Source organism: Temnothorax nylanderi, unplaced genomic scaffold, assembly GCF_030848795.1.
Source record: "Temnothorax nylanderi isolate EJ_2023f unplaced genomic scaffold, tnyl_v1.0 TNYL_tig0064_pilon, whole genome shotgun sequence".
Classification (NCBI taxonomy): domain Eukaryota; kingdom Metazoa; phylum Arthropoda; class Insecta; order Hymenoptera; family Formicidae; genus Temnothorax; species Temnothorax nylanderi.
In genome coordinates this window covers 271,284-293,763 of record NW_027249126.1, presented here as the reverse complement: position 1 = coordinate 293,763, position 22,480 = coordinate 271,284, and the positions used below count along the sequence as shown (strand labels likewise).

General features: G+C 41.6%; 1 protein-coding gene across 8 annotated transcripts in view; it reads left to right on the top strand.

Annotated features, from left to right (window-relative positions):
* The window catches only part of LOC139773552 (RNA binding protein fox-1 homolog 2), a 256,877-nt gene that overhangs the window by 176,965 nt on the left and 57,432 nt on the right, over nucleotides 1-22,480 (top strand). For 6 of the 8 annotated variants that reach the window (XM_071708067.1, XM_071708062.1, XM_071708065.1 and 3 more), the window contains one exon: nucleotides 12,754-12,846. The exons of the other annotated variants lie outside the window; for them this stretch is intronic. In XM_071708067.1, coding sequence (XP_071564168.1) covers nucleotides 12,754-12,846 — 93 coding nt within the window. The remainder of the gene's footprint in view (nucleotides 1-12,753; nucleotides 12,847-22,480) is intronic. 8 annotated transcript variants of the gene reach the window in all.

The following is a 22,480-nucleotide window of genomic DNA, read 5'->3' as shown; positions in this document are numbered from 1 at the left end:
TAGATCATGATGTTAATTTATTGTTACGCTGTGAGATTTTTATTAAGAGAATTAACGTCATAGCAGTCGATTAGAATGAAAATAAGTAGGTCAGTATATTGAACAGTCTAATTATCCGACTTTTTATAGACAAAAGAATATTTAGAATTCTGCTGCAGAGACTATACGGAGAACCATTTTTTCTACCTGGAAAATATTTATTAGAAGATAATAATTTATAATTAATAATGATTGAAAAGAAGATTTCTTTGCAAGAATATTTACAAGAAGACAAGTAGCTTCGATAACGCCTCGAAATTCTCTGGCTCCTCCCATTCGTAAGCATTTTTACTAACAATCCGTGTTCCACGATCTCTTAAAGTTAGGAAAAAAAAGAGAGCGAGAGAAAGAGTTAAATTTACGAAAATAGAAGGAAAGAGAGAAAGAGACGAAAGAGAAAAAAGAGATCTCTCGTGCCACTTCCATTATCACAAACACACACGCACATCCACCTTATCTCTTATATAACTCACCCTCTATATATATATATATATAATCTTGAATCTCGTATTGTTTTGTGCGCTTTATATCGCTGTTTGCCAGCTTCGGTCACAACTTCAAGTATTCTTCAAGCTCCCATATTTCTATCTGTCCTATCTGTAATTCCCACAAAACTCCATCCTGATCCCTCACATATTTTTGTCCTCGCCCTCGTAACCCACCGTTTCGACCATCGAGACACACACACGACACACAGATCCGTGACACACGAGACGAAATACCAGTGCTATAGAAGGACCGATCGCTCGTCGATTTTTACGTGGTGAATTAATTCTTTTTCTTCACGTTGATTTTTCTTCTTTTTTTCCGACCACTCGCCATTCCCCTAATGAACGATTATTGCCTGTCCGAGATACGTACGGCCACCATCTCCCACCGGGTGTCCATTACTTTCGTCGGAGGTGCAGAGAACGTCGCGATCCTAGCATCCGTCTTCATTCTTTTCTACTCTTTCGCCGGCACCATCGCCACCTGCGCGCGCGCGTTTTTGTTTCTTTCCTCAAGCACGGCGTTTTCTACTTCCGGTACCGGAGGAACGAGAAAATATTGCGCGTTAGCCCCGATATCGATCGAATGCATCGTGCGCGCCGCATGCTTGCGCTTTTTTTGTATTTTTACGACCGAAAGCTCTATTATTAACGACGCGATTCTACGAAAGCCTGCTAGTCGATAAAAAGAGAAGTATCGCGCTCGTAAAAAATAGTATATCTGCGCCGTAAGGTATTCGGGTATTATCGCTTTTGTGAGCAACGAGAAGGACATAATGAGAATCAGCGATGCGGAATGAAATTGCAAACTCGGTGAAGAGGAAGGCATCTTCCCGCACGCGTTGTCGAGAGAGCGAACACGGGACACTCGGAAAAATTCATCCATACATGTTCATCCATCCGAAAGAGAGAGAGGGAGAGTGATTAGGAAACGGGAGAAAGAGAGAAAGACGAGCTTCCTCTCCGCAAGTCACGGAAGTATTACAGGCCTCTCCGTATCTTTGATCCCGACACCTTGTTAGCATTCACACGCATCATATTGACATAACGTATTGGTTGATCAATTGTCTTGACTTGATTGTTCATTGAGAGATATCTGTCTTCTGGAACACCCACACGCACACGCTCACACCCGGTCGGCGCGCGAAGTAGTGTTAATATACCTTTTTTATTCTGTCTTGCTATGTTTCGCACTTCACTGTTAATTAATTGGGTAATTATATTATTGTTACTCTCGCCATGCTGTCACTGACTCGCACGTATATACGTCTGTACTGACATACACACGTGCGCTTACGCGCGCGCAGCCATTCCTCCGCGCGTACACACGTACACACATACGCGCAACTACATACTCGAATATACAGACGTAGACCACGTACACGTTTTGTCACGAATGATATCGGTGTGTCGTTTAGGCGTCGTCACTTCTTGTTTGCATAATACCAGTAGCTGGTTATCAACTTGATAGTGCAATGTATGCACCAGGGTTGGTCGAATTTCATCGTAGATCAGTGGAATCTCCATTGAGAGAGGAGTCTTAAAAAGGTGACAAAATTCGGGTCATGACTCCGCGCATTTATCTCGCGCCCTTGCCAAAAATTATCCACTCGCGTAAACTTGGAACGATTCTCCTTACAGTAATTATTTGCAAAACAAAAATATCTGCAAAATATTTTCTTGTTTTCTAGTCGTACAGTTTTTATTTTTATTCAACATTAATCTATACGCTGAACGTATAATAAACGTCAATAAATATCGGCAGTTGTCGGTTATTTTTTATCGGTGTTAGTTGCATCGTCGTTAATTATACGATTACCGTTAATGGCATCCTCGACCCGCGGCACCTTTTTAAAGACCCCCTCGTTCGCAGTTAACGATCCGTAGCTACAACGTAGACAGATTGAGCTCCCCGTTTTGCGTACTAACCTCATCTCGAGGGCAAGGAATGCGATTATTAACACGACTACCTTAACGCGAGCCGGAAGATATTGTTCTTTTCGGGGCACGATCGCAAAGCGCTGCTGCAAGTGTGTATGCGGGACTACTTTAATAAGTAGGCTTCTTTTTTCACGAGTAACTGGAGTTCGTGCACGTGTCGGATGTTAATATTATCTACCCTTTATTTTCTCTCCTTTTTTTTTTAATTTCACATGTAAGCTTGCATGGGCAGTCACATTTTGCCAGGGGCGTATGATAATACCGCCGCCTTTAACGGAATGATCATCTTGTAAGTAGAAGTAACGTAACGCCGTGATAACAAGAACCGGCTGAATATGAGCCTTTTACTTACTGCGGATCAGCACGCACCTTTCTTCTAGTCGTGACGATTGCAGCACTGCGCCGAAAAAAAAAAAAAAAAAACGAAGAGACGTGTGCCTGGCCGATATTTCGCGAGAACTCGCGATTTACAGCGAGACATTGCATCCGCGAATTTGATAGCGCTCCCACGATTCGGAATAATCGATAGTAATTTGTCCTACGAACGTGACGAGTTCTTAAATTGTCAACTACATTTCCGCTTCCGGATGAAGATCATCTTCGCGCTTGAATGAATATCCCTTCCTCCTTGCGCTTTTTTATCCGCATATTTCGCGCGTCTTTTATTGCCGTCCGACTCAACGAGTCGAGTGTAACGATTTCCCGGAAAAATATAAATCTGCGCGAGGATGTCGGTATCACACTTCTCTGAGCGACGTAGAAAAGAGAGAAGAGAGAGACGTGCGCTCGCGCGCTGTCTGGGGGAACGGTTACTTTACGTCCGTCGCAATTAAACCTCACTACTATATTACGGCAGGTGCGGTAATTAATCACAGCCGCGGAGAAGCAATTAGTCATCCTGGGGATTGCATTCGCCTCGCTAAGCGTCTTCTTTACTACGTCGCGCGCGAGTATATATCTATCGGCGCGAAACTTCGTGCCCCCGCGATTCGAAGCGTGTAATTTAGAACCAATTACATTCCGATGCGAGTCCGCTAATACTGATAAATGCGTAAAGTAGACTTTCTTATCGGCGTTCTCCTCATTCTCGCGCGTCACGATCGTTCGCACCAGCCGCGCACGTTATATCGTCGTTTCAAACGCATCAGCCGCGCGGCGTATTACCGTTGATTTTGCCATTAGGGAAAGTCATGCAATCGTTTGTACACCGTACAAATTATGGGCGAAAATCCTATCGGGAACACTAATTAGCCTCATCGAATGTAGCAACGCTTAGAATATCACAATTCTTGTAACGAGTTTCTCCGGTCTTGAAAACGCGATTTCATCTTGCGTTCTGTCCCGATTTTAATCTCAAGCTCGATATCGAAATGCTCGGTTTGTTGCTATACGTGTTATTGGATTTGCCGTGCGCCGGGAATAGCATACTAGAAGAACAGGAATATTCAAACCGAAACCTACTTAGTTCCTTAAGAATATTCTTAAGAATAAATAATATTTTCTTATTTTTGCTCTAATTAGTTCTTTCTTTTTTATAAAAATGTTATCATCTATTATCACGCGTTTGAAGGATTGCCCCAAATTACTTTATTTCCCGTTGAAAGCGGACTACTTGCATCGGAAAGAATGGAGAAATTTTTTTATACGCGCTTCTCTCAATTTTTAATATATTTCGCAGGAAACACATTCTCGTAACTCGCGGGCCGTAAAAATATTCACGCAACGAAATACGCGTCGTTAAGACCGAGTGTCGATAAGAGCTTGACGGCAATCTTATTGTTACGGGCGTCGGTGATAAAAGCAAACAAACGCGCGCAATTCTTCGCCCTCGCGAAAGAATTTTCGCGACGAAGGAAAGTGGAGGAAGTGGAGGAGCGTTTCTTAATCAAAAGGGTGCAAATTGCGCTCAAGTGCTCCGCTACTCCTCTCCGCTCGACGCTGGGGTCTTTTACGGGCGACGCGCGTGCACACGCGCGGGACAATGACCCGGCGCGAAAAGAGGGAAATTATTCTCAATCGTTCTTTCAGCGACATCCGATTTCCACTGATGATATTTGTTCTTCATTCTTTGACAAACGTTCGCCCGTGACTAGGCACGCTCGATCGACCGTGCAATGGACTGCATTAATGGTGCCGATGGAGACACGCACTCATCGTGCTCTTTGGTTCGGTCATCATGTTCCTCCATGTAACTCCTAAATCACCGTAAACACGCGTTCCATATGGTCGAGAAGCTAGTCCTCTCATTCACAAAATAAATTATCCCCTAAGATTTTAGGTATCGTTTGTGTTTAAGTCCTTTGTCACGTTTATCGCTATAAAACTTTCTGCACAACGAAATAATACAGTAGAATTTTATTTTACAATACATTTCCATTCTCAGCTTTTTTTGCGCGGATAAAATAGATAAAATGTTGCAACGATGTTTTATTTACCGTGAACGTTTGATGTAAAGTACACCTTTTTCTTTTATTGTGTAAACATTTTCAATAGTGAGTTAATTCAATTAAATAGCTTTATGAATTTTTGAATTGTATTTAATACGTATTTACGTTGGGCATTAAAATATCGTTATATGGATCACGTGGAAGAAAACAACTGGATAAAAAATTTTTTTGATTTTTCAATTTTTCTGCCCATCACATAAAAATGTATGAGAAGCACGTAAAAGCTGCATGAGAAGAGGTATAGCAATCCAAGAATAGACTGAATATGACGGCTGACGACCGCAAATTACATGGAGGTGGAGGATGCTGAATGCATCGACGCCATTAAGCGTATTGCATCGCGCTACATATTCTCGAGCGCGACACAAGTCGTTAAACACGCATGACCGCAAAGACCGAACGCGGTCTTTTGACATCGCGCATCTGCAAGTGCTTTCCGCAAGTACTTTCCGCCGCGCGGAATTTCGGTGCTCGTCCGGCACCTGGTTTCAGCTGCGTGAAATTCCAGGTAATTAATCGACCGCATTACGCCTTTTGTTTCGCGTTGTCGTCTGTCATATTTACAATTGCATCATATTTTGCCGTGTCGAATGGGGAAACTTTATTGTTACCGGCTGATTAATGAGCATTTTCTCGGACGCTTAATTAATATGTCGCTTCCTATTTTCAAGACAGTGAATGCCCATTTGTATCGCGTATTCGATGGCTGAATGCAATTTTCACGGGTCATTGATTTATTTGACTAATTATAAATTGCAAATTACATCAAATCGCATCAAAGACATGATGTATTGACACAACAAATGACAGATACACGGAAATTTAATATGAAATGTAACCAATTATGTTTAATGATGTTCTGTATATGTTTTTGCTTTTCATTTTCGTCATGTGGGACATATATCGGCCATCTTCTACATTTTTTAAAGCGAACAAGAAATGACAAATCCTGAAATAGAGTCGCGAGTCGCGAGATAAAAGATTGGCGTAGAATTTGTGGCTGCATTATTTCGAATTGTACACCGCAACGTGGCGTGTAAGATGACGATCTGTGAGGCATAATAATTATGGCTGGGCGTATCGGTCGTTTCCGCGGCCGCGAGTGTACGTGGTTAGTTGTCGGCTCTAAACAGCCGTGTAAGAAAGTCGTGGCCTTCTTGATAGAGCCCCTGATTAATAGCGAACGTGCGGCTTCGCTAAGCAGGCCACCCTGAAACGAACGACTTTGAGTGCTTCGCTGAGAATAATCAAGCTACATACCCGGGCCGCGAGATTCGTAGCGACATTGCGGCGTGATTGATACTACGTGTAGTTACGAATTCTGTCACAGTGAACAATATGGAAGTCAATTATTCGGAGAGAGTGTATTATTCAACTCGAAATTTTCCAAGTTCGAGTAGCTGTCGATTTTTACGAATTTTTTGTTTTATCGGTTATAATTTCGCGTTTTATCGTTGATTGTATCAATTATTATAACATTCACTGTATACCTACGTACTTCACAGTATCTGTCATTTTACTTGATAAATTATTTCTCATTAATAGTGAGAGTAGTATTAAGAGGACTGATGCTAGTACTTATAATTATAACGCCATTATATATAATTATATAACAATTATGTCTACTTGTTGCGCTGCACGAAAACCTAAGTGTGCATTCTATATATATCGTAATTGTCGAAGGTCTCAACGTTAACTTCGTTAATAACGTAGAGGACGCGATTGCTCGTGTTCGCGAAATGCGCGTGTTACGTCAGCGGAAGTAGAACGTACGTACGTTTTGTATCGCCCACTTAAGGAGACCCCCGGTAGAATTCGTGGTGGATTAATTGCCTGATGCTTGCTCTCGAGTATCCGCGTTGTGCACGCCAGCTGCAATTTTCCGTACCCCGATAAGGCCTTAAGGAAGTTTTCGCCCGGCATCGCGATCTCCTCGTCACGAGAGCGCTGCGAAGCATGAAACATGTAGGAAATACGAGTGGCTCACCGCTGGTTTCAACTCGCAATGCTCGTGAAAATTATTGTGAAAAAAAAAAAAGCTTCGACGAGAGATCTACCGCACGATACGCTCGCATGTACTATCCTTTCCGATGCGGGATTGCAAGCGAATGCAAAGTTACGTTCTATAAATTATGATACGCGTCTCGCGTTGGCCGTTTCGCGCAAAATACCGTCGATTATTCCCCCCGATCGCAAAAATAAATTTGTATAAAACTTTCGTGCAATCTTATTACCACACATTGTGTCCTATTATGACTTGACAGTACAGAATGGATAAAACATATTTATAAATATATTGTGAAATGTACGAGAGCTTATCTATTAGTGTTATATATACCATTTTTATATATAAGCTCAATAAAATTTTTTGTAAAACTAAAATTTGCATTTAGTATCGAAGAAAATTATAAAAAGTAAAACTTTATAAAGAGGATATCTGATCTCCATAGAAATTATGAATTTTCTGATAACGAATTTTCAGATACATCATCATACCGATGTAAATGAGACTTTAATGGAGCATCTATCGTATTTTATTTTTCCAAGTTTTAATTTAATTTTTTGCATCTAGACTCAGTAAAATAATCAGTGGAGTTTTAATGTGCCAGATGCGAGAGACAAAATCTATACTCGCAATGCTTGTGAAAATTTTAATTACGAAGTCAAGGTTGGAAAATATGTAAAATAAAAATTAAAATAAAAACTTTCGCGCATCATTTACCGCGCTTGGTTCTTAGTTAGCCCGTTTTCTATATTCGTGGATTTTCCATTGAAACCTATACTTCGAATTGTACATTACGATTTCGACACATTTCTCGTGTTAAGTAAATATTACGATAATAATATCGCAATATTTATAATAGGACACGATGATTCGAATATTTCTTTTCTTTTTTTGTTCCACCGAACCGAGAGGCAACCGAATTTCGCTCTCCTAAACTGTTAACGGTTCCAAATGAATTCATGGCTGCGCGATGAAAAAATCGTTGCGTATGCATTGGATATGCAAATAAATTCTGCTACGGTTTCCGCGATCCGTACCTTTGCTCTCGAGTTCTAGAAATATCGACATGTCCACGCGATCATTAACAGTAATTTCCCAAGCGAATTTTTATCTCACATTCGAGTCACCGTGGTTGAAACTAGCGTTACGAGAAACCGGCAAAAGTCGTGAATCGCAATTTTATTACAATGTCGCCGGAGCAATTTATAAACATTATATGAATAAATATTTGAGAAGAGAGAATTGTTTTGCTAAATGTCAGACATTTTTGAATTAGGTATGTATAATAGAGAAGATAGAGATAGGAATTGAGACACACCGATGTGACTTTTGACCTTTTGAAATTTTTAAAGTCCAATAGATTATGCAGGATATGTCAGAACCACTTCTTTTTATGTATTTATGTAAAAACTCTGTTTACGTATTCTTCGATCAATTTAAAAGAAAAATAGCTCACTAAGAGAGAAATTTTTTTAATTCCTTGTATAATTGTTTACATCACTAACAATAAGATGCACTTATCTTAACATTCACTACTTATATAATTTGATTTTATATACAACAGAGCGAAGAATGTAACGCATATCTTCTATACTTGTTTTTTTTACGTATTAACACTTTGAGTGCTAAGTTGATTTCGGCATTGAACGTAATAAATCTAATACATTATTTTAATATTTTATTGCTTTTTTAATGTCTTAATAAAATTTATATTATTTCTTTAATGTCTTAAATTAAATATTTAGTAAAATTATTCTTAATCGGGTAAATAAGACCATCACTTACAAATGGATGATGGGATCTTTGCGGAAATTTACGCGTCACCCAGATGTGAGTGACATGGCATTCGAAGTATTAATAATATTCTATAGTGTTAATAATATTTCGACAAAAAATGCGGATCCGTGCCAGTCATTACCAATTACGGGCAGTCATCGGACACACTTTAGTTAAAGTGATGTTCGCTAAAAAAAAACCCGGGCATGTCAATTTCCCGCGTTACCCACGCAAAGGGCTCAGCCATATCGTTAATTATTCGCGGCGGTCCGTTGTCCTACGACGTCCATTTCCGGTTACAAAGGGAATCCCCCGTGTATATCTTGTCTGTTTGGATCTAGTTAACTCTTTGAGGCGCCGGTCCCTTTCATTCGACAATAATTGACATATTGTTATATACCGAATTGCGTTAGTCTAACGAGACTTCAACCGTAATTTAACTGCGCATTTGTGACAATTATCAAATTGTTGAATCGTTGAATGCTCGTATTTATTGATCCGCAGGCGATCCTCGAAATTGTTGAACAGCTATTCATTACACGACTTTCGTAAAATTGTCTTTATCGTTTCTTTACGTTCTTATTCTGTACTCATTATTCGATAATGATTGGCCACCATCGATTATGAAGGAGCCATTGCCAAGTGCTTGGTGGCGCGAATTATTAAAGACAGAGATGCCGGATTAAACTATAACAACCTTAAAATATCGCAGACTCGACCTTCGCGCGCGCTTAACTCGAGTCTTGCCACGTCCGACTCATAAATCGCATTTTCCGCGGCATTTCGAGCAGCGAACGGTATCCTTCGTCACTGATTAGAAAACTTCACGCTTCGCCGTTTCGCTCCGGCCGAGCCATTCGCCCGGAGCCGTATTTGATTTGGCTTTAATGCGATTTTTCGCGGTAACAGCCGCGATTCGTAACTACTCCCGGCAACAGCTCCGCGATCCAAAGAGAGCGAAGGAACGGATGGCGCGGCGCGCCGAACTCGATTATCCTGCCGTCCTTTTTCACCCACTGACGAAGAAGAAGCCGCTATTCTGTTAGCTTGTTCCGGTCTGAACTTCGGTTAATCCTTTTAACGATAAAAGCACCTTCGATTTCAGTAACGCACGAGCCGGTACCGATTCGTATAATAAAATATCGCAGAATAGACGCAAATTTCTGGCTTAATAATAATGCTTAACAAAATTGACGGTAGTTGTAATTTCTATTTATTTTTAGGAGAAATTAAACTTTGATTTGTTTTTATTTAAAAGCACAGATTTGGCAGATTATATTTAATAGGAATGACATAAGTCACGATAAGACCGATGTGACATTGTCCGGAGAAAACGCCGTTAAAATTGACGTTTCATGACAGCGCAATCAATCACGATCGCTCTTCCTCTATCATACTATCGTGCTTGCTCATGTATTTATACGGATTTCTGAAAGTTTTAGGAAGTCATTCACATATTTTCACGTGTTACTTCCACGTAAAGAAACATTTCCTTATGTTTATGGGTATAAATTAGTAGAAGTTAGGCATTTCAATGGTTCTTTAATATCTGTTACATGTAAATTTTCAAAATTAATTTTTTTTTATAACGATAATTGTCTCAAAAAGAGGGATTTGGTACTATATAAAGTTAAATCATGTGCTCAATTAGAATTATCAGCTTCTTGATGAAATTTGATGTGATGTGTACTTCGGTTAATACTTCAATTTATTCAGTTCCACAACGTAACGGCCTTCTATATCGGCCTTCAGGTATTGCGAAAGTTAATAACAAGGTCACGATGACGGTCGACGTGCACTCGCGTCTTCGGTATTATTCTGGCAACTCAGGCAACTTCATGAATGCGAAAGGGAGAGAGAACTTACGCTCTGATAACGTTCAACTCAGTCGACAGCGGGTTATCGCGGGGCGATATCTACGGTGGCTCGGGGGGGGGGGGGAGGAAACTTGACTGTGCTCGAAACGAGCGGACACCCCGTGGCAGCGCAATCGATCGTGCTCTTCCTTCGCGCGGAACTCGCGTTCTCCGCGACGCGAGATAGCGTGCAATCGCAATGCGTGAGAGCGCGCCATGTATATCGATCTCTCTCTCGAGGAAGTCCCTCCATTCATATACGCCGCGCGATATCGCCGCGTATATTTCGAATCGAGAAAGAGGGAGGGGCTCGCCTCCTTCCCGACAACGATCACGATTCTAATCTTTTTTTACGCCTCCCGCTCGATTTCCCGTCGTCCTTTATCGCTTCTCAGCGCCGACGGGGAAAATCCACATGCGCGTATATACACACGAAACACTCGCACACACGACACGCTTCACGCTCTTCCTTTCTTCCACGTTTCCTCTTACATGTCCCCTTCCTGTCAACTTTGTTTAATTTCTGTTTTTTTCGTACACGCACCTCTCAATACAAGCAAGAGTCTTTAATGATATGACGATGACCGTGATATGACATGATACGATATGATATGATATGATGAGATGATTAATGTGACCATGACCATGATTTCTTACCATGATTTTTATATTTACTTATTTGTTGCACGTTGTTTGGTGCGTCTCCGTAAGCAGTATGAGGCGCTCGCAGACCCCCTGGTCGTCGACATTTCGAAAAAGTGCCCCTAATTCCCTGAAATAATAAAGAACTTGACGTGCGAATGTCTCCGCGATTCCTTCGACATTCTAAAATTGACTCTCAACCCTTTCAAGCCCTTGGCCCGAAAAAGTAAGAACCTCGTTCTTCAACATCTCGTCGTCAATTGCAATTTTTGTTAAGATCGAGACATCAACGTTACGCAGATCGTTAATCAGTACATCAATTCATTAATTTACTATTTACCTTTATACACATAATTTTATGGCAAGATCCAGGCAACTATATGTTATTACGCGATTGAACGTTTCAAATACTTTTATGTGACATTTAACTTGTTAGTAATCGCTGATTAAGTCTCTAAAGTCGATTTGATTTTCTTTCGGTCATTTTATACCAGAAACTCTCGATTTTTGTTTCTGGACAACATTAAACGCGCGGGTTCTTAGAGTTTTGTCTTGAAACTCCGAAATAATGAAGCGCGGATTACAGGATATGAATAAAAGGATGGATAGCTATTCGTTTTAGCTTTTGCGAATAAAAGGAGCGCGAGATCGACGGGAAATAACAAAAAACGGAATACCCACGAAAGCCTCTCTGTCGCTTCGTCGCGTCTCGAGGGAGCCTCGGGAATTAATTAGCGTGTCTCGCGCGATACATAAAACGGTCGGAGAGGGAGACGACTATTGTGCGTCAAAGAAATAAATAGGACTGACTCGGAAGAGGAACGCCGGCAGGGCTGAGGGTGATGGAAGGGTTCAAAGAGAAAGAGAGGAGCACAAAAGAGCTGGCCGGTGTTGCCCGCGGCGGAACGGAAGAATCGAGTTTTCTGCGTCTTCCGTCTAGTTCTCAATGAGAACGGGATCGATCTTCTACTCGATACTCCGTTTTCACGACGATACGCGTCTCGAAAATTCACTCGGAGATCGGAAAGAGAAACTAAATGGTCAAGAAGAAATATCTCGCATAATTCACAGTTAAACGCGACGAATCCATACATATTTGTATCTTTTGACGTGACAATACGGATCTCTAATTTGAATTTTTTCGCATTAATTTCAAGAAAAATTCTCAGAATTTTGATAAATGTAATACCACAGTAAAATATAATGAAATCGACGGAAACGCGCGCGCTCTTTACCACATTAAACGAATGAAATCGTCGTAGCGCGAGAGACGGGGGGCTGCTTTTTTTCACCTCCCCGACGTCGCGTTCCGACGATCCTCTTCGGAGAATCCCCCATACATATGTGCACCCTTTCCCGTCCCTCGCCCTCGCCCCCTACCCCCTCTAGTGTGTACATATATTATATGTACGTAAATGAGTATATATACGCGCGCGCGTGCTACATGTGCACACGCGTGCGAAGACGAAATGTCGGCCCAGCCAGTCGGCTTTTTGCGGAGCGCTGGCAGTCTGTAAGTTGAGTTTAATGCATGTTGTTTTGTCTGTCCTTGCATGCAGGGATTCGGTTTTGTAACATTCGCAAATAGTGCTGACGCGGACCGGGCACGTGAGAGGCTACACGGCACCGTGGTTGAGGGCAGAAAGATTGAGGTGTGCATGAACTTTCTTATACTTATATATATATATATATCTATATATATATACATACATATATATATACATCGCCATTAATCTCCATTACGAATAGATGTAATCTTTTTTCTTTCAGGAAAGTCTCGAGTGGGCGCATTCCTCTTCGGAATGCGCGCACTCGTGATGTGAAACGGCGACCACGATGTAAAGCTCGACTCATTCGATTACGCGACGGATTCATAAATCCATCTCTCTAAGTACACGTTTCCGTGATTTTACGTCGAGTAACGGTGGTCGCCTGATAGTTTTAAGTCGTGCACTTTTCGAGTCCCGAGTGTCCATCTTCTGCGTCCATTGCGACTGTAATATTCATAGGCAAATTAATTGGTCATTAACGATAAGCGAAGGATTATTGTTAATCCTGATGTCGATGAAATATCTCTATTTATTGCGAACGCTATTTGCATCCTGGAACATAATAATATTGATGTCGAAGAGAGATGGACATTCGCGACGCGAAGGCCGTTGATCTAATTGTAAGAGACTAGAATAAATCGCTATGATCGTAGACGCGACCGTTTTACGAGATACGGCTACGATTTGAGCTATCGACAGTCTACATCGCGATTCGACGGAGCCTTCTTTTAAAAAAATAAAAGGGATAGTTAGCTATATCGCGATAATTAACAAGACGTGAGTTAATTTCACGGGCTCGAGAACGGATAGAGGTAGAGAAAGAAAGAGAGAGGGAGAGGAGAGGAGGACAGAGAGGACGATCTCGGATCGCAGGGGCTCGAGAGAAAGAGATTTCTCTCGTGGCCTGGATCAATCTGACTGATGGCCACTCGTGGATCCACGAGTGGCACGCGAGCCGCCGATTGGCGAGGCTCGATCTCTGCTCGAGGGCCTCGAGTGATCCACAAATTCTCTTTCCCGATTGGCCGGCCACTCCGTCGGTGAAAATCGGTACGCGGGAGAAAGTCCTCCTCGTCTCGATCAAACGCGCGATGATCCGTTCGCCGGATGGATTTTGCTCATATTGTATTCGCGTATGTATTCGCCTTTTCTCCTTTTTTTTCTCTTCTCTCTCGTTGTTTCTCTGTTGCGGTATGGCCTTAATCCATTCAGTTGCACACGTGCGCTCATGCGAGAAATCGTATATAACTTCACCTTTTATCAATGTGTCTCGAGCTCATCAAAGATTATCTTTGCGTCGTCGAAGTAACTGTAATCCCGTATGGTAGTTGATTTTGATAAGCACCGTCGGATCGACCGAAGATTAAACGAGGCGATCGGATATGGCAACAATTTTGTCAAAATAATACTTTAAATTTTCATTATGACATACAACATACATATAAAGTAGAAATATATCGTAATGACATAAACAATTTCATAAATTAATAAATATAACTTCATAAATTTAAATCGGTAAATCAATTGGTTGACAATTGCATTCATTCGCTTTCTTCATTTTGATTACATTCTTTTCACACAGACATGCCATGCAGAATTCTGAACTATAAAATATATATAATTAACGATTAAAAGTAGCTATTATGTGCAGTAAAATAATTTCGCTCTTGCTGAAAATCTTCAGATATTTTGGTAATACGGTAAGCTCTCGGTTTTTGATTGTCGTGTGCAGTTTTTATAGCTCTCGGCCGACCACGCGACGACCGCAGGATCTACTGCGTTGATGCTGATATGAAACAATAACGGTTCAACCTAATTGGACAACTCGATTAATTATCTTCTCATGGTGGCTGGAGCAGCTTGTCGGGCTCGTACGCATCGCGTAAACCAACGCTTTAGCTTCATTTAGCTAGCAACCGCGTCTTCGAAATATATCGTTTAATATTACGCAAATGCGCGCAAACGGAGGAAATCTTTCGATTATATATTTTACGTGAAAATCTATTTACTTCACTGCACCGATAATTCATTCTATAAAACTTGGCATAGCTGACGAGAAGATTCATTGGTATTTTTTTTTACATTCGAGATTACTGTCAAAGAAATCGCATCCGATAAGATAGCGCGTCTTCTTCCGTCGTCATTATATTGCTTTTCGGACGTAATAGGATTATATTCTTGAATCACGGCCAGTGATTACTCCTTCGGATCCTTCGGATTTTTTCCGGTTCGATAATACCGTCCGTTTGATCAGGCAGGCCGTCTTATTGCGACTTTAATGGCTCAATTAAAGCTTGAAAGCCCGACGTTTTTGCGACTCGTCGATTTACTGCACCAATGGAATTCTATGGCTCGCGATAGTTTCATAAAATCACGCGAATTTTCAAACGGGAATTTCACGAGATGAATATATCTTTAAGTCTAAAATGTGACAGATTTCGAAAACCGTATGACAGAAGTTGGTGCCGATCCTTCCGCCTCGAGAATCTTGGTAATACTCAAAGCGAATAAAAAGAGACGCATCAGGGTTGCTTGCCAGCGCGGATTCAGAGCTGTCACATCAAGCTGTCATATTTTAAGCGCCAGCTACAAATCCGCGCTGTTAGTACCGTCATCCCTGTTGTAAGATCAGTCTTGTTAAACGAGAAAAGGAAAGATCCGCGTTGGCGGCACCCCGGATGCAAAGTGAACGAAGTTGAAGGGGTGGACGCGCTCGAAACAACGCGATAGTCGTCGAACGACGAGTAAACGAACCGCATACAAAGGAGCTGGAAAATCCGCTGGTTGGATTATCCGGCTGTTGTGTTGGGTTCGGTTACCATGGGAAAAGAGAGTAACCAAAAGCACAAAAGCGGTACAAAACTAAAGACAATTGTAAAATACGGTCGTGTCTCACGCAGATCTCCTGTTGTTCTATAGAGAGCTTCTGCGCGAGAGAAAGAGCGAGTAAAACGGTAGAAAAGAGCGAGCGAAAGACTCGCGTACTGAATAGTCGATTGAAAAATCTGAGAGAGCGAGCGAAAGAGAGAGAAAGAAAGAACAGATGGTCGATCCGATAGGATCGATCGATCGGGCAAACGCTGATCGTGGGACACTGAGGGGGCCACTGAAAAAGGACCTCGCTAAGTGTCCGAAAAGGTAAGGAAATCCATCGCAGCGGAAATCGTTTACCGGCAAAGCAAAGACCGGACTCATATGTGTATGATAAAAAATACAACTCGCACTGCCCGCTCTCTCACGTGATACACGAGAACCGTGCCATGGTCGATTTTCACTGGTAGATTAAGCTTTTTGTTTTTTTTTCCCCTTATTTTCTTTTCGATTACTTTTTCACACTCGTTTTGCATTTTAGCATATGTGAATGAAATTTTTAACGGCTTTTTTCAGACCTTTATCGGAGTGTACTCCTACACTCCGTAGTGACGAAGTATTCATTTCAAAAAAGAAAATAGAAAAATTGTTTGGACAAGAGTTACATAATTTTTATAGAGAAAATTGTGTTTCTGCAGAGCACAAAGAGATATTTTAAAATTCGGAAGCAGAACGCAATTGTTGTAAATACTTCGTCATTCGAATTTTATTTCTTAATCGTCAATTTTTTTATTTACAAAGAGTTTTTTTTATCTTTTTCGACCGGCACACGCGTAGCGCTTTTTCCTAAAATAAAATCCTACTTGCGATATTTATGATGTAACTAATAAACATATAATACGTTTAGAGTATATAATACTAGCGTAAACTGTGTAGATGTGTAAGGATGTAGAACTCACCAAAACAAAGGCTCAAGTACTTTCGCAAGTGGCAATCGAGACAATCGGAAAACATCGCGCTAATTGCACGTTATAATGGCGCAATAATGACGTTTCTTCCGCGAGCAATTTGCATTTTATTTGTACCTTACGATCGAGTTTTTCGTGAAGGGAAAACTACGTATGCAGGTACGAAAGATCCTTGCACCGTTGCCAATTAAAACGCGAGAGTGGTTTTAAAACGATTATATCTCGTACGTCATCACTCTTGTGTGACGTTTGACCCGTTTCACTCGAGCGCTAAGCACTCAGGCCCTTTGTTGAATTTTCTAAGAGCCGTCGTAGAGCAAGAGGTTAAAAAAGAGGCGTGGACGCTGAAACGCCAGGAATAACGAGATGGCAGGGAATAGTAAAAAGAACGAGCTCTAACGAGAATTCTTTTACGCGTAATTTTCTCACGAACGTGGCGTAGCACTTTAATTGCGGAAAAGATTAGGGAGCGATCTTAAATTAGAGACCGCGCCTTTTTTCCAGTTTTTCACATTAATTTCAAGCCAGCGGAGTTCCAAAAAGATACGGAATAAAAATTCCGCGACGTCCGGCAGAAATTTCTCCGAAATTCACGGGGGGACCGATGTATTTATTGTAGCACTTTGCGAGAGGAGGAGGGCAGAGATTTAAGGGGACGCACAATTAGCCTTTTGCAAATCTCTCGCAACGTCCCTTGAGAGAGAACGGCACTTTATTAGTTAATCTCCTCTGAGAGACTTTTTAATTGCCGGCACAACTTTTTAATGTCCGGATCTCTCTCAAGCTTTAAATAATTCCGGACACTAATTCGATTCAGCGACTTTGGAAATTAGACCCCCGAGTGAGACGGAAGTTCCAATATCGAGCGTTGATTGCATTGATTAGATGTGCGATTTCGCGTTTTTTTCGGTATAATAAGCGTAATTTGGCGGAGATTGCTTTTTTACGGATCAGCAAGCGGCAGCGCTATACGTATATTCGCATTTAACGCACAATTTAACGCGCTCTTCGACGAGCAGGAGACAAACTGGTGAAATTTAGCATCGTTTATCGATGTATTTATTCGCGGCGTTCATCATTGATGCATTCCTTATAAAATCGATGGAAAACGTCAAAGTGCTGAAATACAAGGAGAATTAATCGAAGAAATTTATGAATATAGAAATTTTAGATACGGGAGAAATTTATTATACGTACATTATTATTGGTACACCCACGTCTAATACCAAGTGTCTACGATAATGATAATAAATATTAACGAACACTAATGCGAATGTTGCTTCGCGTCTACAAATTCCCCGAGCGTAACTCCGAAGCACAAATTCGCCGGAAGCATAATTCATATGGGAAGATACGCGGAAGTACGCGCGGGTTGCTGCAGCCGACGAGTATTACGGAACAAAGAGAGAATATTATTTCCCGAGCAAAGCGGACTTTTGCTTGCTCGTTATTAATTTCTAACACGCGACGGAACTTCTTGTCGTTGGACACGCGCGCTTCGCGTCGCATCGAGTTCATCTATCGATTTCGCGGCCTTTTTCGTGTTGCCCCCGTTCGCTATCTTCGTCTCTTGCCTCTTCCGCTCGTAACAAGAGGTCGAAGACGCGACTTCCAGACGGAAACGTACTGTAAAAGACAGGGCTTTTGATAATCGAAGAGTATCGAACGAGAGGAGATACTCGCAGAAAACTGATGCTATTTGCAGACCAGTTTAAAGCTCGCCGTAACGCTTTTATAACAAGAGGCAGATGCTCGCGACAATCAGCGGATATCACATTCAATGGCTCATTATCTTAATGAACGTCCTTTGTAATCGTCGCTCCGCATTGTTCCGCGCGTTGACTCGTTACATCTCTGAAGGCTCGACTGCCTTCGTCCTTGCCTTGCGTCAGACTTTTTTTTCTGTTTTCTTCTTTTTGTTCTTCTCTCAGTTTCCGGATAAGAGCTTCTTCATGAGCGAGCTACGATCTTCACGAGATTGAGTTAGATTGAGTTGAGATACCTCACAATAACTTCCGATCTTTCATAATCGCGTTGGGATTGAAGTGTTTTGGAAAACCGAGCACGTAGGCAGGATATACTCTTCGATTAAACGCGATGAAATTTTCTCTCTCTCTCTCTCCGTCTACTGTTATGAATTTTTGATTTTATCATGGTCGACAAGTATATGGCGTTCATTTATCTTTGAACTTTTGCATTTTACTGCACTAGTGGATAGCGAGTTGAGATTATGATGATGAACCTTCTTGTCTCTACGTTCCTGTCTGTCGAGATATCACCCGAGCATTTGTCTCTGATAAAAAACTCGAGTAGATCCGTCGATAGCGGGCAAAAAGCGTCGCGTGTAGCGGAAAATCCACACAGAACATTTGACCGAGTCGATCGAGCGGTTGATAAGTGCTTATGGCAGTTCAGCTAAGGAACAGCCTCGAATGCATAATCCAACGCGATTTATTGCGCGCCATGACAAATGACACAGAGGCTGCGGAAGCCTGAAATTACGTCGACCCACCTAGGTAGGCGAAGAATGCAGATTAACGAGCAAGAACCTGCTAAGAGAGAAAACGGCAAGAAGTATCGTCGAAAGAAAAGCTCCTGCTCTTAGCGCACGAAGCTGGCATTCCGGGTCGAAGCCGCGCAGGGGATAATGACGATGCTAATACCGCCGTAAGACGATCTAAAATAGACAGGCGAGGTATAAAAAGAGGTACGGCGAGCGGAGGACGAATAAACAAACGTACCGTAACGTGCCAAATGTGCGAGAAATTTTAGCACGTTTTCCGCGCGTATCTAAAGAAGTTAAATAAATTTGAATATATAAGTAATGAGATGAACAAGCAATATTACTCCGACATAATCGTCAAATAATGCTTTCACGTGAACATTATGTATGTACTACAATTTACATAACCAGGAAAAATAGATGGATCACTTACACAAGGGATAACATTTACAGTATCCTTGTGAATTATATCATCCGTGTCGAATTTTTTGCGCTTACGATCGCGCGATGAACGATACGGAAGGCAAGGTGAACATTTTTAAAACTCGAAGAGCTCATGTACACATCGACGTTGTGAAAGATCGAAAATTATGGTTGCTGCACGCGCGACATGAATGTGATATAACGAGCTTGGCCTTGGCGAAACGACGGTAAGGGGTGGGAAAAAGCTCTTCCTGAAGATGCAAAGGAGTAGTCGACATTCTAGGTCAACGACGACCACAACGACGACGACGACGACGACGACGATGCCGGAGGGTACGATCCTTTTCGCAGTAACGTGCAAACATAGCACTAGCAAAGGTAGATCGACGAATCGGCGATTAAATCGCGCATGAAAAATTCATACAAGGTTCCGTGAACAGAATTGGAAAGGAGCATTTCCACGGCCACCATTTTATAACTCATTGAAAATTCAACCGTGATGAAGACCTAAAGGAAGAGACTGTGTATAAACAACGTAACGAATTTCTTGAAATTATAATCGCGCCGCATGTTTAAGCAATATAAAGAAGAACCCATCTTCCTCTTTCCGTTTTATATTTGTAGAAACTTACAATTTTGCAACAATATCCATCTAACTGCAATTACAAATTATTTTATTCTTTGCGTCTGTTTCTTCATTACTGCAAAAATCCATCTCGAAGGTAAAATTCGAATCGTATTTTTTGAAACAATTTGAGAAATCTTAAATACCCGTATATTTTTCGCATGATCCTGCAAAGTGCGTCATGTACCCAATTAAAATGCTGCGCAAGCAAGTAGCAGCTCGGAAAATACTCGTGAGAGTCCCGTAACGGATTAGAAGATTGCAAGCGGGATTAAAAGACGTCGGCGGCGGGAAAGTCTTCAGCTGATAACGCGAATGACCAAGCACGGTGAAGGAGCCAGTTCTCCTCCATTAGGGTCACGGGTGTAGCACGGGTATCGGGTTAGTAAGCAAGCAAGATGACCAATAGAGGGATGGGAAGCGGGAGAGAAGTAGGACTTCGATTACCTCGTACATTTTCGCCGCACGATCCCAACACGACCCGGTAGAAGCGACGTCGGGGTGGTCATAGGTTACGTACATCGCTTCCGGTATTAACGACAGGTACCTTACCCTATGCCACCCCCTCGAACGGTCAGCCCCGCAGTCTGGCGCTGGTCGAGTTTTCGGCCTTAGCAAGTCAAATTTATGCAGATGTCCGCTCGTCGAAAGCGAACAAGCGAGGCTGCTCGAAATTTCCAAAGTGCCATTTCGCTTATTCGACTGGCCGCCGGCCTCGAAGGTAACTCCTAAGTCCGGATCTTCTAAGGCCTTCTCTCTCGAACCTCCCCCCTCCCCCCGTGGCCCCTAGGAACAAGATAAGTGCTCGGGAAACGTAGATTCTCCGGGCAGGAGTTGCCGGGGAGAATCGCGTCGATTGTTAAATCCTTCGAATGCCGATCGTCCTTGTACGGGTCTTGATTAATGCGATCATTTTGCCTTCATCGGTCTGCCGCCCGTAGCCAATTGCACTGTGCGATGGTGGTATTATGCGGGATCGAAGTAAATGGTATTTCATTAAGCTAGGAGAGATATGTTTTTTTTTTCTTAAAAATTTTGAAAATAAATATTTATCTAAAAAATAAATCTCTTTCTTGCATTATCCTATTATTATCAAGAAATATGTTTTTGTAGCACAGGTTATTGCGCAGGTTTAATTAGCGATTATAATTACTGTTACAATAATTGTTGCTGAGATAGTATTGCAATTTATTGTTATCGCCACTTAATGTTAAATATGCTTGCGTAACTCACAGTTTTATAGTCTTCTACTGTAAGAATCGCAATGTGAACATAAAGCAGCACTTGAGATTAAATATGTGATAACGTTGACCAGAGAACGTTCTGGGGAAAAACCTGTAATATTGATTTACGTATAATTTTAGGCGGTACTTCACGCTATACAGATAGTGGCATAACAAGGCCGTCGATGCACTTTTTCGCTGCAATCCTGTCGTTTGCATGTTATTCAGTGGCCTGCATCCATAATTTTTTTCTTGCCGAATCAATAAAGTCACGTAAGACCGTGACTGTCTCTTTAGAGCCTTCCTCGGTATACGCCGATAAGATCCACCAAGGGCGAGAATGTGATATACGGAGATATCGATCTTTTATACTTTTATCTCGATCGCTGAATTTTATTCGATGCGCTTATATGTACATGTATACGTATATGTCTATTCCCGGCCTCAATTGAATCGAGCTTAATGCGCCAGAATTACCCGCGTTATTAAAAATAATAGCTCAACAGAAATATTGGCCCATTTTATGATCGCTAAACAATAATTCGAATCTCGCAATTTATATCTGCGTTTCGAGGGAATATCAGAAAAATTATTTAACCGCGATTTTATTTTATTATCTCGCATTATTGTTACAATCCATATAATTTCGGATCAACAATATTACATGTAGCGTTTTGCCAAAGTGCGCATAAAGGAATACAAGTGATAACACCCAAAATTTAAATTGCCTGTTGGTGTCAGCTTGGTATCATTAATATCAGCAGGTATAATTTGCAAAACAATCGGTTGACTCGGGTTATACATCGTTCGCGGTACTTTCCGTCGACTGAACTCTGTTGAATGCAATACACTGATTCGCGAGCGCGCGACACGCGCAAACAAAAATTCGCCAGCGTCCCGCAATTGTTTGACAGAAACAAGGTGGCTTACGCGTGGACACGCTTGTTTATTATCGACGTGAATCGATTCACGCGATTCGAACATATCCGTCGGTTCGTGCTTCGCTTATTTGTTTGTTCGTTAAAGTGTAGTCGAACGCGATTTTTGCAACGTTACGTTTTGCAGCATCGTGCACAGTGGTAGACTAGACGCTGGCAAAAACTGAATTTAAAAAAAATTTACATAGAAAATTCAGATGCATTTTTTGGACATTTTTATGGATTGATATAGGTTAAAAAAAATT